This window comes from Nicrophorus vespilloides, unplaced genomic scaffold (assembly GCF_001412225.1).
Source record: "Nicrophorus vespilloides isolate i.1.1-1 unplaced genomic scaffold, Nicve_v1.0, whole genome shotgun sequence".
Classification (NCBI taxonomy): domain Eukaryota; kingdom Metazoa; phylum Arthropoda; class Insecta; order Coleoptera; family Silphidae; genus Nicrophorus; species Nicrophorus vespilloides.
In genome coordinates, this window is record NW_017098186.1 from 208783 (window position 1) to 227806 (window position 19024).

General features: G+C 31.1%; 2 protein-coding genes across 14 annotated transcripts in view; one reads left to right on the forward strand and one right to left on the reverse strand.

The window, feature by feature from the left end:
• Positions 1–14431, forward strand: part of LOC108561848 — a 22460-nt gene extending 8029 nt beyond the window's left edge. The window contains exons 2-5 of one of the 2 annotated variants that reach the window (XM_017919941.1): positions 7166–7396; positions 12390–12774; positions 13013–13227; positions 13300–14431. In XM_017919941.1, the coding sequence (XP_017775430.1) occupies positions 12447–12774; positions 13013–13227; positions 13300–14316 (1560 nt within the window). In that variant the 5' untranslated portion in view covers positions 7166–7396; positions 12390–12446 and the 3' untranslated portion in view covers positions 14317–14431. The remainder of the gene's footprint in view (positions 1–7165; positions 7397–12389; positions 12775–13012; positions 13228–13299) is intronic. The other variant, XM_017919942.1, reaches the window with a different exon arrangement.
• Positions 1–19024, reverse strand: part of LOC108561847 (coiled-coil domain-containing protein CG32809) — a 61453-nt gene that overhangs the window by 24920 nt on the left and 17509 nt on the right. For 10 of the 12 annotated variants that reach the window (XR_001891031.1, XM_017919929.1, XM_017919935.1 and 7 more), the window contains exons 3-7: positions 16026–16180; positions 15618–15641; positions 15376–15544; positions 14727–14925; positions 14482–14668 (exon numbers count right to left, since the gene is read on the reverse strand). Coding sequence is in view for 11 of the 12 variants with exons in the window: in XM_017919929.1 (XP_017775418.1) it covers positions 14482–14668; positions 14727–14925; positions 15376–15544; positions 15618–15641; positions 16026–16180 (734 nt within the window). In the remaining variant the exon portion in view is untranslated. Of the gene's footprint in view, positions 1–14481; positions 14669–14726; positions 14926–15375; positions 15545–15617; positions 15642–16025; positions 16181–16234; positions 16298–19024 lie in introns of those variants that run through there. The other 2 variants (XM_017919936.1, XM_017919930.1) reach the window with 2 other exon arrangements.

The following is a 19024-nucleotide window of genomic DNA, read 5'->3' on the forward strand; positions in this document are numbered from 1 at the left end:
AAAGTAGACTGGACAAATTGTCTCGCATTATGGTCAAGGCTGTATCTGTGCCCTCTAATAAATGATAACAATGTGAGGATATTGGCAAATTGTTCCTGCGTTTCGAAACGAGCGATTTACGATACGAGCAAATTCAAGGAAAATAAGTCCAGTGCTTCAGGATACTAATTATTAGTCAATATCTTAATAGCAGCAGCAAACCAAAGTGGTTGTTAATATAGCACGTTATTGTATTTAACAGATATCAAATACCAATTGGATTTTATTTATGCATAACCTTTTGAAACCTCTACACTTTTATTGAAGACCCTCAACTGCATATTACCTCACATAATTGTAACAGCAGAAATGATGAAAATTAAAACGGTTAAAATGAATTCAACCTTGTGCATGTGTAAATATGGAATGTTCTTCAATTAAGAAACTCTGAACAAAAGAAATAATTTGTTTGTTTGCTTTGGAATAACCAAGTTTTCAACGTCGCGAAACATCGTGAACAATTACGGAGGGAATTGATTAATTAATAATGCATTATTCGCGAATTGTTATTATTATCATCATCACCATCATCGGCAAAGCATCCGGCGTCTCATCTGCACTAGACAGTCGAGCTTAATTGAAAATTTAAATTTCAGATCTCGTTTAAATTCCGAGTCGAATATTTAGGTCCTACTTATATCTTCTCATCCGGAAAGAGGTCGATTTTTTCAGCGATGTTTGCACGATTCCAGTTTTATTTTTGTTGCTAATTTGCATATTCAATTTGTAAATCCGGCAAAAGGGCAAATCGTGAAAGTCGCATTGTTAATTTCACTTCGTGCATTACTTTTGCATAGACGTTACAAGATTAAAACTGTAGTACTTATTAGGAGACAGAGTAATTCTAATGAATTTATAAAATGACTATATATTCAACAGACTGGAATGGTCAAAGTTTTTTCTACTCACGGAATCCTCAAGATCCCAAGAACAAAAATGTAATTTATGTGAAAAATAAATACAAAATCATATAATTATATCACAAGTTAAATATAATTTATAATTGGATGGGGTAGAAATTTAAGTGCAAAATAATTTATTGAAATAAAATGAATATTTTCATTTTTAACTTTTCTTCATCTATTCTAATAGTAGTTTACTAAAGCCACTTAACTTTAGTAAAGTAATATTTATAAGTTCTATAATCATCAATTATTTTTGCATATTGATTGTCTATAAATTACGAGAGGTCTAATAAAAGTTCGCTAAGTTTTCTATAGAGAAGGTTGCCTGAAATCTTCGAAAAATGATCCAAGAGTGACACAGGAAATGGTAGTTGATGAACTGGGCTTGAATGCCATGGCTTTGTCGACAACAAAAATTAGCAACAAAAGTGATGATATCGATTTACTCTACCAGTGTCAGAGGGTAAGTGCTAAGAAGTACATAGAAACTTGCTTACTAGAAGTTTTAAAAAATTTGTTGGGAAACCAGAAAAAAGGGGATCTTTGTTGCTACTTTTTACATCACGATCATGCGTTCATGATATGAACGCCGCTACAATATCCCAGCTCTCCGCACTCTTCAGCATTTCACTGATAATATTTTCTGGCTCTAGCAGAATTCCCAATTCTGCCTCCGCCTCGTGCTTCCTTCCAACCCATCTGCAGCACCTAAAGAGCGTGTGATTTCTGGCTGTTTCCGAAAAAAAAAAAAGAAGTAAAATGTCTTCAGTTCCAATGAAGAGATCAAATCAAAAGTTGAAAAGCTCCAAAAAGCCGATTTTGAGAAATGTTTTGAAATGTGGCTCTACTGACTTAAGAAATGTATTGAAATAAATGGAAATTATCTAGAGATGTATTTGTTCGTAGTAGTTGCTAGTACTAGTTAATATTTCAAAAATAGAACAAATTATTAATTTTCACAATATGGACATTTTTCTTTAAGTACAAATTGGTCTCTGAACTAGTATTTAAAATTTGAAAGGTATAAAACACACTACATTATGTGATTAACAAATTAAATAACTTTCTCATCTTGTTAAAGAGTTTTTTTTTCAATTATGTAATTCAACCAAATGTTTATTATTTAAATTTTTATGGAAGCAAACATTTATCAGCTGCTGTTTTTATTAATTAAATTCTTTTTTCGTGCGAAGAAAGCATACAAAATATGCGAGGTGAAAGCATAAATGTTAACTGTGTATTATTATTATAAAGTATATTTTTATCACCTTCTGATCGACACATGCAATTTGTTAATAATGCCAATTCGCATTTATATCAATTTCGAAATGGGAAAAGCGTATTATTCCCTCTCTCCCTTTCCACTTTTCGTTATATTTCTCTCATGTTTTTTTTTTAATTTTCGAATGTGTTCGCACAGCGCGCCGTGTGTTACATAACGCGCGAAATTCGCAACAATAACGTACGCTTGTGCTCGAACTGGTTCAATTTTTATGGACCAATGGAAAGGTGTCGATATTATTTTTATCGGGCCAAACCAGTATTTGAACTGTTGTGCATAAAGTACAGCACCAGATTACTTCCTGTAGGCACATACCAAATTTATGCAAACAGATTTACGTACGACTTGGAGAGAAAAAAGAAGCAACAAATTTAAACAGAATATTCAATGAGAATTGTTATATTAATTATTTAAAATATAATATAGGTAAAAATAAATAAATAGAAAGTGTAAATAAATGTGTCATCTTATGCGACAAGCGGATATCGCATAAGGTATTTTCATGAATAACACTTTTCCAAACAGAAATAAAGCTTAATTACATCGTCTGATCTACTTCGGAATTCCTTATTTACAATAGTCTTGCTACACCTTTAGTGAAATCCGTTGTGTAATCCGTGAAATATCTGCTACTCGTTAAGGTTAAATTAATCAATTAGCTATAAACTTTGTGTCTCAGAATGAATTAGAAGAAAAAAAACCTACTCGTTTCGCGAGTAATAGTAATTATATAAGACTTAATGCAATAATGCGCAGGAAGAAAAAAAGGTTTATGCAAACGGTTTTAAATCAGTTTTGAAACAATTCGGATCACGTCGCTATGCTCTCATAACTTCCTTATGTTGCGCAACAGATCTGCATATAATGTGATAATACGGGGTTAATTCGTGCATAGCTTTCAATAATAACATAATTTAAAAAAAAGTCGCACTTATTGTTATGTATAAGCCTCTGGTAAAATGTATGAATTTAGATCACATCGTGCTTAAGAAAAAAAAAACTTAACGATTTTAATTCTAGAGTTGATTTGTCATATCCTTGAAGCCAAATGACTAATATTGTAGATCATAACGATATAATTATATGTCACCTCTTAAAAATGCTTTTAAATCATTATTTAAGTGATGTTGCTTATTGTTATTATCTTAAGTTAAAGATATTAAAATTATTTAATTAATTGATAGATATTAATAAAATATTTAAATTAAAACTAGTCAATTTATTGTTTAAAATAACAAAAAGGAACACCCACATGGGTGTGTCAGAAATGATTTTAAAAACGAATTTGAAAGTAAAGTTTTTTTTTTACATACTTCTTGGTTGTTAGCATTTTTTTTATCATGTGGGTGAGTGGAGTGATGATAACATGCAGATCAAGTTACTATTATTGCAAAATGTGTATTTCACTTTTTGATTGTGGATAAACCGCAAATGGAATTGACAAAATAAATGTGAAAAACGTTATTGTTTGTATTTATTTAAAAAGTTTGATTTCTCGTAAATGAAATTTCGTGTAAATGGAAAGAAAAAATAGAATTCTTGCAAAAAGTTTACGCGCCAGTGCATTAGACATAACACATAAAGTCGATGACATAAGTTGTTACGTGAAAACAAGAAATTATCGAAAAAGAAAACACATTGTTAATGTGTAAACTAATTGTAATACCTAATTGGTTACGGTGATAGAATGTAATAATGTTATACAGTTTAATAAGTTGACAAATTATGGGTATAAGTAGTAGAATTAATGGGTTGGTAAGAAAGCAATTTTGGTTTACAAATGTATAGCATTATGTTAGTTTTGAAGAAGTTATATCAATGTTATATTTTTTTTTCCTTTTCTCATTTGAAAGATGTCAAGTTTAGCTTCCCTTAGAAGCTAAATTAGTGTAATTTTGTTTGAAGCTCTTAGTTTATAATCAATTTTAACAAGAGCGCAAAATCGAACATTTTTACTGTATTATTTCCGAGATTTTTCACTCAAAGATTGACCAACATTTTGGTCAATCTACTGAAGTTTACGCTGACCAAATCAAAGTCATAACTGAATCGGATCGTCATATAACGTCATATAAATGTATCAAACACAACATCGGTAAATCACTTAAATGTCTTTAAGAATCTGGAAATTCGATTTAAAAAAACAGAAATTACTTTCTTGTCATCCCAATATTATAAGAAATTAATGGTGGATTCGAAAAGAAGACAAGAACGGCTTGGCAATTAAATATTTACATTGTTCTTATATAATTAAGAAAATAATTAAAGGAATGTTTATTAAGAATTGATAGAAATTAAGCAAATTTTGTTGCAGTTATTAAAACAATAAATTGCAAGCGTGATATGTATTTTATAATTGCATATTGAACACGCTGAGTAATTTCAAAAAAATAGCAATTATTTCTTAGCTTAAAACCTATTATTATGACTATGTCTGATCTACTCATATACCTGAATTCCAGTAACGTGACTGTACTGAAGCCGGATATATTAGTGATACGGATGTGTGCAGTATTAGCCTCGTAGCTTTGTAATTTAAGATCATTACTAAGATTTATTATAATTAAGGAACTTTAAATTATTTCAAATTTATTTACATAAATCTACAATCTGAAATGTGTATCTTGATTTGCGTATTTCAACTTCACTACTTTGAGTAAAGACATTGATTAGTTACTGATGTTTTGATAATTAAGAAAAACTACTTCCTTATAATTTACTTTTATTTATAGTTTACTTTAACTTTTTATTTTGTTTCGTTCTTTTAATGATTTAATTATTTTGATATTATAAATTTGAGCTGTCACGAAATTCGAAGGATATTATTATCATAGAGGTTGTTAAACTTAAGCACATTATGAATAGTATTTGCTTTATTTTATAATTTACTTATTTTGGAGAAACTAATGAACTAAAAAATGAAATTGGGTATTATTATTATAGATCGACCTTCTTGAATTCGATTATATAAGAAATTTGTATATTCGTGTATGTAAATTATAAGCTTATTTCAATATCAAGAAAATGTGTTTAATAGGTTTTAGAGCACGAATATCAACCGTTCCGTCCCATTTCAACAATTTAGTAGTAGAATCGCCGCAAAATGCAGATTCCGCCTTTATGCATATTCATGGGATTCCGTTTAATGGGCGACATTATCAATGCATGAAATTGGATTTTAAAATAGATTCGATGTCTACATAGGAAAAAAAGAGACTCGCACTCTAATTTGACTTTTTTTAATTACTTTCGGTCGAAGCGTTCAATATTCATATTATGTTCGAACACGAGTTTGTTAAACTAATTTTTGTTATATAAAAAAAAGCTGAAGTAAGTATAGGCTATTAAATAATCTTATTGTATTATTTAACCTGAAAACTACTGAATACAAATGCTATGTTTTTTTAGTATTAATGTAGTAAGAATATATATGTTTACATGCGTATATAAAAGGCTGCAGCATTAGTTTATTTTAGTAATTATTGTATATAAAATATAATGAAATTTTTATTTATTTTAAGAAATTTGTAATTGGAATTCCTAAAATTTAGCAATTGAGAAACAAGCAGTTTTTGTTCCATTGGGTGACTTTTGTAACATTGATGGTTCTTGAATGAATTTTGCAATATGTAAACTCACCAAGGTTCAAGTTCTTGTGCAAAGGTTATTATTAACAAATAACTATGTTATTTTGCATTATATAAACCTGTATCTTCTATCTATCGCTTTTAAAAGAACATCGTTGATAAATTGTAAATATACAGGATTGCGACGTTATTGTAACGACTGTGAGCAAAGTTCTGCAGGCAATTAAAGGACAAAATGAAAACGGACGTGCACTGCTCGCTCCTTAATGGCATCCACCTAATAGAATTATACACATAAAAGCTTGCACCGCGCAAATATATTAACCTAATCGTACCAATTTCCAACTCTTTCCGGTAACATTTTCCTTGTGTAATACAAAACATAATTTGTAATAAGCATCTCATTTGAGTCATTCACCTTCGTCAAATCCTGTTCGAATGTAGCAGAGATGAAAAGAAAAAAGATGAATATAAAAAAGCAGATCAAACATCCATTCTAGGTCGTGGAACCAGGAAAATACGTGAACAAAATCAGGCGTGGTTCTGCTCCTAATTGATTTTTAAGATATTTCGAATTTCCATTAAATTTTATTCATACAGAACATTCCTTAAACAATTAATTCTTTACGTTAGAGCGTAACATCATGGATGATGTTTTTTAAACAATAAACTTAATTACAAAAGAAATCGCTGTACTTGTATTATTCCATCGAATTTTGGAGGAAACATGAAAGAAAAGAAAGTCGCTTAACGAGCCTAATTTTACCAATTATCCTTCCGAAATGTGATTTTACTTCGTCTCGCTCTGCTTTTGCCGCATTTTATACCTTTCTATACTTATATGAATATTCAATATTTGAAGGTTATTATTTCTTGCAGTCAGATAATTAAAATTAACAGCGAATAGTAATAGAAAAAATAAACAATTTATGTAAACTGTTTTAGTTTTTTTTTAATTAATAATTTCTCTTTTTGGTGAAAACGTACAGTCGATTTTCGATTACCGGATTTGGACCCATACATTTTAGCAGCTGTCAAATTACTTCTTACAAAAAGAAATGAAAGTTTTGCTTTAATTTTTACTACTTCATAAAACAATGATATTGTGTACTTATTGTTGTTTATGTCCAAATTAGAATGATATATTATTAAACTTAATTCATGTTATTGTTTATGAGAATGCATTAGATTTAATCAAGTTTTATAGAATAATTTATCACAATTGAATGGATAGGAAATCCCACATGATCCACTCACGAATCGTCTTATTACAGTGGGGAATAATAATATTGTGTAGAATTGATTGTCTCTGTATGTGTTTGTGTGTGTGTATACTTTTTTTTTCGTTTCAGGTTTTATACGTCTGCAATGTGTTTTTTAGTAAGTGTAAGGGAAAGTAAGTTTTAATACATACATATTTTGTATGTGTGTGTGAGAAAGAAGTAGGGAGTACAAATTGAGTAGAACCGCGATGACCGAGAGAAACCAGAAGGTTTATTCCTGCAAACGATAGTTCTTCAGCGGCACTCGCGGGTGTTGCGACTAGTGTCCTAGTGAATACCTTGTGGATACCTTGCTCATGTGTGAGTATACAAAATTGTACAATTTCTATCAAAAATTAAATTTTTAATTTCATATTTAATCATTTATTTTAAATGTTTTACTATTATTTTTTTTATTAATTATACTATAATAATTTTAAATTATATAAAAAATAAATACAATGTGTTTTGTTTTCATTATTAATGTTAAAAACTCGTGTTTTAAATTTGTAGTAAATCATACTTTATATATTTGTGTTTACTAATAATTTTTTGCATTAATTTTTAACTTCTTAATATTTTATATATATTTTTTAAAGAAAATTAATTATTTATATTTAATTAAATACAAATAACATTTTTAATTATCTGTCCATCTAAAAATATAGAAAATAATTAAAATGTTTATTTGAAATTTAGCATTTTAAATAACTTTTTTTTTAATTCAAGACTAAAATTTTATTAATAATTAAATTCAATTAACAAAAAAGGAAATATATGTTTTGATCTAATAACAGAATAACTCCACTTTTGAATTACTATGTTTTTTTTTAATAAACTAATTAAAATCTATTTTTTTGATAAATTGATTACATTTTTTAAATGAATTATTTGTTTTTTTATATATTTAAATAAAATATATCAAGATGCAACAAATGCTTAATTATAGAAATAATACATAAAATCAATTTAAAACTAATAAAAAGAAAAACTTTGTTTGTTTTTCGAATAAGTTTAAAATCATTATTCTTCATCAAATAATTTTAATTGGTTATTTAAATTTTAGTCCTTCTTTATACAGATCATTTTCTATAGTCACGAACATGAAATGATGTTGCAATTAGATTTTGTAATATTACAATTATAAGCGTTGCGAAACGAATGACAAATAAATGTCATATATAAGAGTTAACTAGGTGATATTTACAAGATTTGTTAAAGGTTACAACCTTTTGAAGAATCTAGTTAAAACTTAAGAAATTTATACAAATATTTAAGTAATATGATTAATGGCATAATCTATATTTATTTGTATCCATTAATATATATTATGCGACAATTTCTCATTAATAGTTATAATTGCAATGAAAGCATTGGAGATGCTAGAGAAATCATTTAAAGAAATGCATACTAGATTTTTATATAAATTGTGTTAATAGTATATAAATGATTACGTATTCTATTAAAATTGTAGATTATTAATTGTATTTGGGTAACTATTTGAGACTCGAAAGTTGAGGTAATTAAATGTTAGTTCAAATTTACATAACACGCGAATATTAATATGCAGTTGGTTTGCTAACGATTTCTGCCAGTTATGTCAATAGCCTTCAGGAAATTGGCAGGATATTAAGTAATAACAGTTAAACTTGCTGCGAATTGGTGAACGCATTGTTTCCAATTGGGCAATGACACAAGAAGTTATTACCTAAGGAAAACAACAAAAATAATACCATGAGAATGGCGACTCTGCAAAAACTTCCTAGTTATTTAAATAAATTAGAAAATAGAAATTCCTAATGAAACATCCGGTGTTCCGACAGCAAAAAGAAGAGGGATACAATAAAACTAGAGATGCAAATTCAAAATTACGACGTAATCGAGTTCGATTTGCGCGATTTTCTATAACGCGATTTCGCTTCGGAGCGCCGCCGGTTTTCAGTTCAATCCAATTGAGCGAAAGCTCGAGCTTTTCACGTTAAACTAATCTATATAATATTAATATGCATCATCCGGACGCGCATGCAAAAGCATCGCATTTTGTCCGCCACAATTTACTTTAATATTGATGTTACGATATGACAAGCTAATGGGTCTTCATGCGGCTTCATCCACTTTTCAAGAGAACATACGGAGTAAAATTTCTCTCCGCTCGTCGATTCCTTTCACCGTAAATTACAAACATATAAAATGTACACATATATGTGCCAGGAGACTGGTTGGTATACAGAAAGAAATTGCGTTCGATCACAAGGTCGACGCATTATTCCATAAAATGCCTACTAATTAACTACTTTTTACCGTTTCAAATGGACTAAAAAAAGGCAAATGCAAGTAGTTAATACTTATATTCTATACCGAGTGATTCCATCAATAAATTTAATTACTTATATAAGTTTTTCTAAACAATTAATCAGATATGTAAATGAGCCATTAAATCGATTATTAACAACAACAAAAAATAATCAGAATGTTACAGCTTATTAATTTTCACTACTAATCCTGATGCTTCGATTTTATTCATTTTCACTTTCGCAGAGAAAGTATGCATAACCCGCAATTATTGTTATTTATTTGATGATTATCCATTAGCCGATTTCATTAATACACAATTTCCGTTCTGCTCGAGTTTCTCTTATTGTATATTAGCAATTAAATAATAGCAAATAAAAAAAAACAATTTTTTTAACTCATATTTCACTTAATTCTTATTGGTTAGAAATTTGCTGTAGGCAGAATTATTAGAAAACAAAAATTATATAATTTTCTTGCTCATTCAACTTTGTTCAATTTGGTTTTTGTATACATAATTATGTAATTTTTTATGATTCATTTTGCTTTTTCAATGTTATAAAAATAAGAAATACAAAATGTAGGTGTACATAGAAATGTTGTTCATTATTAAGCAATGTTACTTTACATAATTACATCTTGTTACGTTCATTAAGTAAATTTATAAAGATTAAATAAGAATCATAATTAATGATGATTATCTTATTAACATAACTTTATATATTTTATAACATTAATTTAAGTAAAGATATTTTTCTCTTAATTTTAACAGTAGTCTCAATTTTACAACATCTTCATTATCTATTATTTTCTAAAAATAATAATACTTTAATGAAAATTACACAAATTAATTTTAAATGATATAATCAATGAACAAGGACAATTTTAAACGTAAATCACGCTGTATATCGTTTATTACCCAATGAAGCAATTAAACGTTTCTCTAAAAAAAAACATTAAACATACAGATTTTTTGTAGTTCGTTGATTATTGTGATTACTTGCACTTGTTTCATAAATATTATTCGCATTTATATGCAATGTCATGGGTAATGAGAAAAATATCGTGCATTAAGTATGAAAGGCCGTTCTCTTCTGCGGTGCCCACAATTAGACACATAATATTGTAGCATTGAAATGTTATTCATTTATATACAAAACACCAATTAGTCATCTTCCAAGGATATTCGCACATCGTTACATACCATTCTTTTAATTAACAATAACATTATATTTTGTATTTCTATTGATATCAACAATGAATGCATCACAACTGTATTGGAATTCTTTCGGTGAGCAAAGTTAATTAATTAAAACGAGACGCAACACAAAAAAACAATTTCAATTACAAAATTTCTGAATGATTCATCGTATCAGAATGTTATTATATAATGCAATTATTGCAATGCGGAAACAATTTGTTAATAACATATTTTAAATTGATTTAAAAATGAATAAAAACTTCCTTGAAAATTAGATAGATATTTTTTGATACACTTGATTATTAATTAAGTAACCTTTTACGCATTTAATTAAGTAAATTAAGTTCTCATTTTACGAATAATTGAAATGAAAAAACAAACAATTTTTGTTTAAATTACAACAAAAAGTAAATAAAGTTTTAAACCATTTTCCATGTATTTAACACTTTTGGTATCGATTTCGGCTCGAACATGACACCACTTTACACTCGAACATAAAACGAAGTACACGATATTTACAGTGTTTTTACCAATGTTTCAATAAAAAAAATATTATTAATCTCTTGTAATTAATATTATTTTATAACCCAATAATTTTACACAACAAATATTTTTAAATTAAAAATTCTAAATTATTAGAAAAGGTGTATTGCATTTAAAATATTTTCATAGAAACTCATACTATTGCTTTATAAATGTTTTAATAAGTTTCAGAGAGTAATTTCTGTCTAGCTTCTTTTTTTTCTTTAATTACGCAGACGTCGCTCTTCATGCGAATCTTAATTAAAAATGAACATTAAATTTGCTGCAACATTAAATTTAATAGTAATTGTACGGAAATGAATCGATTTGGCAAATAATGCTTGACAAACTATGAAAGCAATGTGCAGGAAACGGAAACAAAGTAGATATTCAATTGTATGCAATGATAACTTTATAAACATATTTAAATTACTGTTATTTATTTTAAATAGGAATTAAATCCGTAATATTAATTTGTATGTAATTAGTTAAAATTATTATTTTATTATGAAATATTGTTTGAATATTCGTTTAAACATTTTTCTAATTTGTGATTCGATTTTCGTTTGCATATTTAGAACAAGGTCAATAATTTAGAATGAAACAATAATATTTCTCAATAATTTCTTAAAGGATAATAAAAAAAAATAAAACTTACATTTACAACAAGTAAATGAAAATTGATTAATTATTGTATTGTTATGTATTTCTTGTTATGTAATTGTTGTATGATTAAATTGAAAAAATGAAAGTTACCAAAAAAAAATACGGATTTCTCGCGCGACAATCTGCTGGATTTAGAAATTCAGCGGAATTTGTGCAATGAAAACAAAAAGAAACCGAACTTGATTCGTAGCCGAATGCTCCGCAATTAATTGATCGACTTTCTTCCGTGCTTTTACTTTAATTACTTATACAAGTAGTAAATACAATGCGTCTGCGTTTGATGTTTGTGTAATTTGCAGAAGGACGTGTGCTCGTCGATGCATGCAGAACGCTGAATACGTAAAATTCTTGGGCGTCGCGATGATTGGCTTCAAACTTGATATTGAAAGGAGAAATGCAGCATTGAATGATCGACCGTTGATATAATATGAAAGTTATGCGCATATTTAATAAGTTGTTCCGGTTTAAATACTATACTTCCTACCGCATAAAGTCTTGATCAGACACACCTTCGATACAGTTTCATAAGACGTTATTTAGTTTCACTCGATCATAAATATTAAAAATTTCAATGTTGTGAGTGAAGAAAAGTAACGTTATATTTATTCTCTTCTGTTTTTTTTTTCGTTTTAGAATGTCTCAGTAAGGAAATTGAAAAGAAAGGAAGATTAAATAAGCAAAGGATCCAAGATGAAAATCGCAGTATTGTTGAGCGTTCTCTCCGTAGCGTTGGCCCAGGATTGGAATCCGATATTGCCGCACGAGTCGTACGAAAAGAACCATTTCCCGTTATCGCATTCATTTTCCAGTCTAGTTTCGCAACAATATGAACCGTCTCATTCTCAAGCCCCAATTGGCGGAGGCCAATGCGATCTCTACAAAGTCGGCTTCTCGCAGGACCTCTACTTCCAATACATTCAATACAAATTCAATATGCCCGAACTGAAGGAGTTCACCCTTTGTTATTGGAATAAATTCACGAACCACAGCAATGACCATCCAATTTTCTCCTATGCAGGTAAAACGTTTTTGTTTAAGTCATTACCAAGAAAGTGGCGGAAAGGAAATCCTTTTTTTCTGTTCGTTAATGTACGGTGAATGTTTCACTTTCATGCCACTGGAATTGGAACGCGTTTAAGATTTATAGTTTCGTTTCTTTTTTTTTGTATATATTCGTTTGGATATAAAGCGCATTTTGAGTTTTACAAATTAGAAACTGATTGATTATAACGTTTTTTGTTTTTTGTTGTTGATAGTTGATGGTCAGCCGAGGGCTATTTACTCGTGGATATCGAACACCGACCGCTCGAGTTATTTCAGTATGTCTGTAGAGGGACAGACCATGTATCGTCTGAATTACCCATTGAGATTGAATAGATGGTACCACACATGCCAGAGCTGGAACGGCAAGACCGGAGAATGGCAAATTTGGGTGAACGCTGAGCGCGTAGGCCGCGGCTTCCATAACAGAGTAAGTTGAAATTTAATTTAGATCGAAATGAACTTTCTAAAGGAAATCTCACTATAATCGTGCATTTTGTAGCTCGTTGGTCACACCGTCCCAGCTGGCGGTGTTGCAATCTCTGGACAGCAGCAGAGCCAAATTGGCGGTGGCTTTTTAGAAGGCAAAGACGCCCCAAGGGGATCCGGAGGAATGCTCGGTGAAATTACACTGCTTAAATTATACAGCGTAGCTTTAACAGCTGGTAAAGCGCACAAGGATCACAAGCATCACCACGTTCATAAATTCGACCATAACGGTGCTGAAATTACCACGATGCCACCTCCGACTCCAGCGCCGAGACCACCTCAACCCACTCATCCTCTCTTAACCGGAGGCCAACTGAACCCAGGAATCGCTCTGACCATTGCCGCTCAACAGCAACCTCAGCTCGTCCAAGGGCAACAGTTCAACGCTCAATTCTCCAACGGTCAATTCTCCTCAGGTTTCGTCTCTCAACAGTTGACTCAATCGCAATCCCCTCAGACTTTCCAACCACCGCAACCTCAATCCCAAATCCAGCAACTCTTCCAAGGACAACAACAGCAGCAGCAGCAACCCCAGTCCGTGCAGTTTATTCCTAATGGCCAAAACGACATCGGTTCTTATTCTCAACAGAGTCTTTCAATTGGCGGAAGGCCATTATTAAACAGCGGATTAGTTCATCCGTCCTTAAGTCAATTGGAAACGCACAATTTGTTCAAACGCGAACACGGAAAGTTCAAACGCCAAACTAACAACGCCGACAAACACAAACGCGAATTAGTTTTATCCGGAGGACATATCGTAGATGATAGCATTTTCGCCGGCGATTTCGATCAGAGTTTATTGGACGGTTTGGCTGGAATTGGAGAAAACCGTCCAGTTCTTCAGGAGCAAATGAAAATGGAAGAGCGCGAACCGGCTGAGGCTGAAGTAAAGGCAGTAATGAATGTTTGCTCTGGATGCGATGCCGAACCTTTTGCTAAGGCCCTCATCTTCGACTGGAGATCAGTAGCCAAGAAGTTATACTCCGGCGCTGTATACACCCCAGCCAGGACGGAATGTAGAGTATTTTAGAAGATAAGTTAAACTCAACATCGTAAAAAAACTGTACATAGGCATTTCGAAGTAATTACCATTTGTTTTCTTGTACCAATTAATTTAAGCGCATAGTATTTATAAATGTTTATAGTTGAATAAATATTTTTTTTTAATTAAAACAAAAAACAACTAGAATCCTACCTTGCTTTTGTGGATGTGCTGATGCTGGTACTCCGAATCGAATTCCGGTTCGGAAAAGTAACTCGGATCCTCGAAGTGTCCAACTCCACCCGATATTCCGATCCCAGCTCCTGGAAGTCCTCCACTAACATCGGCCGATTCGAACAGTCTCAGCACAGAGCGATCCCTGATTTCCCTCAAGTGCGATCTGAAAGTAAACGACGATATGAATATTAATTGGCGCAAAGAGATTCAAATTAATTTACCTTAAATCTTCGAGTTCGTAGAACATGTCCTTTGACGAATCGTGGATGTAAATTTTAACTTGTGGAGAATCCAAGTACTCCATAGTTAATTGTTTCGGAAACGATCTGACGAACAAAGCTTTGACCGTGTCAATTGAGGTAATTTCATTGGGCAGCAAAGCGCGCTTCGTCTCGTTCCTGTATTGAAGGAACACGAGTCCTGCAGAAATAAATAGAAGAAAAAAAAACACAAAAATCAATTTCAATTTAATTAAGCGTAATTTAATTTACACATTTCAAGTTGACGTGTGCGAATTTATTCGGTACTCTGTGCGTTTAATTTATTGTTTTATTGTAATTTAATTCTGCAATTGAAATGGGTTTCAATTAAAAACACATAATTTAAAATGGAAAACATTCCGCGTCTCGTACAGCTCAAGAAATTGAGTGACAATTCCAGTTCGCAGCGAATTGTAAATAGAGTAAAATGAATCCTAGCACGAACCGTGCCGCGAATTCGCTCGGAAATGAATTCCTCCTAGCGGAAGAAATTTAAACAGAGATGCAAAGCATCAATTTATTCAGTCCTTTTTCACGCTCATTAGAATCTAAATAAGGAAGTAAAATGGTAAAACGAGAGAAAAAGGGGAGAGAACAAAAATATACATACCCAAAGGTCTTTCGAGGGTTTTGCTTGGAGTTCTGACGACGGGCAGAGAGCTTCTCTGCTTGCCGCCGCGCCTGAACCCTGTTGAACTTGTCTCGACCTCTGACATTATTCCCGGATCTTCGTCGAAGAGCATAGCGTTCGAAGGTGGCGGATAACCCCTGGCCTGGCCCTAAAAGTTCATTTATATTATATGCTTATACTTATTATATGCATCTAGCGTGATCTTCGTTGACGGTCATTACCTTTCTTAGTCTTGAAGAGCTCATCTGTTGAGCAGCGTGGAACAAAATCCTTACATTAACAGGGCTATTTGTATCTACTGATTTAGGTTTCTCGTCGTTTTCGAAATGTACGGACTTCTTTTGTCGCGGCAAACTAGATTGGATATAAGTCCGAGGACTCATCTCCAATTTAGGTGGCAAGGATATAATGCTTTGTGCGGACATGGGTGGAGATAAGAGCGCGCGCGAAAAGCAACTGATGAATTTAATTAATGAAACAACAAGTCGTGGGTCCGGCAGTTCGGTCGCCCTCTCGATGATGATGATGACAACAACAACACTCTAATTGACTGATGTCATATATCATGCAACCCTCGTTAATTAAATTCCCGTCCATAGACTGAAGCATATATGAAATGGATTCTTTACCTCGAGGTCCATCGTGCGTGAAAGAGGACCTCCTTGTCCTGACATCGCACCGTACTGATGATCCCCTGTCAATGTATGCCTTCGAGAATCGTCCCTGTTGCGATTGTTGCGACTTCTGCTCCTCGGGTCTGCTTCGGACTCGCTCCTCGCATTCCCTGCGAAAACGAAATAACGAATGATAATACAATTACTCACTTTTCATTACCGACTACAGCAGCTAAATGGCTTTGCCAAATGATAATAACAATTACGATTCAGCACTTGCTGATACGTTGCTGTTACATAAAGCCGTCACTTCAGTCCGCGCCCAGTGCCACTGTATGTGTGTGTGTATGCATCTGTGCGTGTGAAAATATGCATTGCGACTTTTGCCAGCATCAGCAAAACCTCTGCCAATTTAATAAGAGACCAAATGATCAAACTCCGTTGAAAATAATTTATTTACACTACAACTAAATTGCACGAAATGTACTTCAACTTACTACGAGCGCGCAAAACAAACACAATTCAACACTTTGATATTATACAACAAATAAAATGAGCAAAGACTTTGGTCGATAGTTATTTTTGTATCTATTTTACATTATTTCAATCATTATATTATTTCTTAAATAATAGTATATAATTTGTATAATTTTCCATGTTAATTGCAATAAGAGTAAATTGCGATAATACTATCATAAAAATTGTGTAATCCAATTGAATCTAATATAAATATAAAATTTATTCTATCGTAATTTGAAACTTTCGAAAAATAAGTCTGATATAACACTACAGGTGATTGGAAATGAATTTATCGAATATAAATGAATGTGAATGATTGTTAGGAAATAATTGAAATTCGTTACTGAGATATCGTTGCAAATTGAAGTGTCGAAGCGGAATAATTAAGATACTAGAATTTGGTGCCTGGTGAAATGAAAACTCAAATAGAGTTTATTAGGCAAATATGGAAGAGGATGGAAAGTTGTTTACATAACTGATTGGACACAGCAGCGCAGCGATGCAGCAAATTCGATTACTCGAACATTTCGTTTCTGTTAATTATCTCTTGTCCCAAAACTTTAACAAGCGACTATTTATAAGTTTTAACATCTCTTGATCGTGTAAAGCGAAAGATTTATTTGCTACAAACAAACAAGACAACAAACAGGGATTGAATTATAGTCCCACGTCGACATCAAAAAAAAGATACGTAATTAATGACGAGACTCTCGTACAAATGATATTCTTATAAAAATATATTGTTTAAATTGAAAAGTTAAGAACTACAAACGAAAAGAAACACGCGTCTTACGTTGTTACTTAATACATTTTTAGATCGGTAATAAAATGTAATGAAGAGCGTGTCGGTTTGAATCGAAACTGCTGTAAATAAGCGGAGTTACATGTTTCGTCTATGTTTAGGCAGTGAAACGTTAAAAATAGTTTCGGTCTGCAAAATTATTACGAGGGCAAACTCGATAAATATGCTCATAGTTATACGGGACGACGTGTTCAAGGTTCCAAAGTGGAGCAAAACGCTTCTATTTATATTCTATGACACTGTATGTAATTTTTTACGGATCATTAACAAAAAATAAATATGAAAGAAAGCATTTGCAAATGAAATAATGGAATAACTCAGACAGGTAATAATGACTTTTATAAACAAATTTCATTAACATCAAAATTGCATTTTGTAAGTGCAGTATAGAAATTTAGCTGGTCCATTGTTCCGTAAAAAAATTGAAACAGCAAAAAAGATTGCAAATTGAAATTGATAGCTCCTTTAATAAAAATACTTCTGCGTGTTCTGCAACTTCTCGTCTTCGTAGGGAAACTCCGAGCGAAACCTTTCAATGGGTTTATGGCATCAATCAACTGATTATGTAAGACTTTTTCAAAATGTGGCTATTACTTCGACATCATTTATATTGTTTATTAAAGTATAAATAAATTATTAGTTTTTAAAACAACTTTTTTAACATAAAACAATTGAAAACACTTAAAATAAGATTAAATTAGAAAAATATTAAACCAAGTCTCAAATTTAAAATAAAACTCGGAAAATATCAATAGTAAAAACGTTCTATGTATCAAATTGAAACATCTTAAAATAAAATTCAATTTATGTCGGATGTAAAAGCGTACACCAAAAATAATATATAATTCAATGTATCAATTACAAACATTCTAGTAAGTTTGTATAAAAAGGGAAACGAAAAAGTTTAAATCGATTTCTGAAAATACTCCCATCGAGAAAATTCTTCCACAAGTCAATCAAGAATATTGTAACATAAAGTGAGAAGAGCGTTGAAGGCAGTAGCCTTCGATATTCTCGACACTCTCGTCTCTATTTTTGCAGACGATGAGTGAATTGCGTTGTCTCAAACTTAATGACAGCCTCAAAAGTAATTGAAAAAAAAACTAATTAGGACTATTTACAATATATATTTTACTATTTCAGTAATTATATACAAATTATATACTTCATACAAATTTGGTATTCTAATAATTGATTTGAAAGCCTGTAAGTCTATAATTAAAACAGTTGTAAATTTCGAAAAAAAAAACGTAATTAAGCAATTAATTCCATTCGTAATTAATTTTTAAATTGATTTAATCAGTGTGTTGAAATATTTTGTAACTAATTTTTTTCGTTTCCTAATTTATAATATTTTGAAATTTATTTATTACCTGCAATTATTGCTACTAAGACATTTTATTTCTTTATGTTCTGTTTTATTTAGCAATAAACTATGATTGCTATTATTACAAAATTTATTTAATCTTTTGGTTAATAGAAATTGGACTTTGAAACAGTTATTTACAAATTAGATATTGATCATTTTATTGTACAATTTTGGAGTTGAAAGTTGGAAGTTTATGTATATTATATAAATAATTTACAATTATATTATTTACTTGTTCTAAAGTGTTATTTGCTAAAACAATGACCAAACCAGCAAAGGTAAGTATACATCGGTAATGCTATTGTGAACTTACATGGTTTTGAA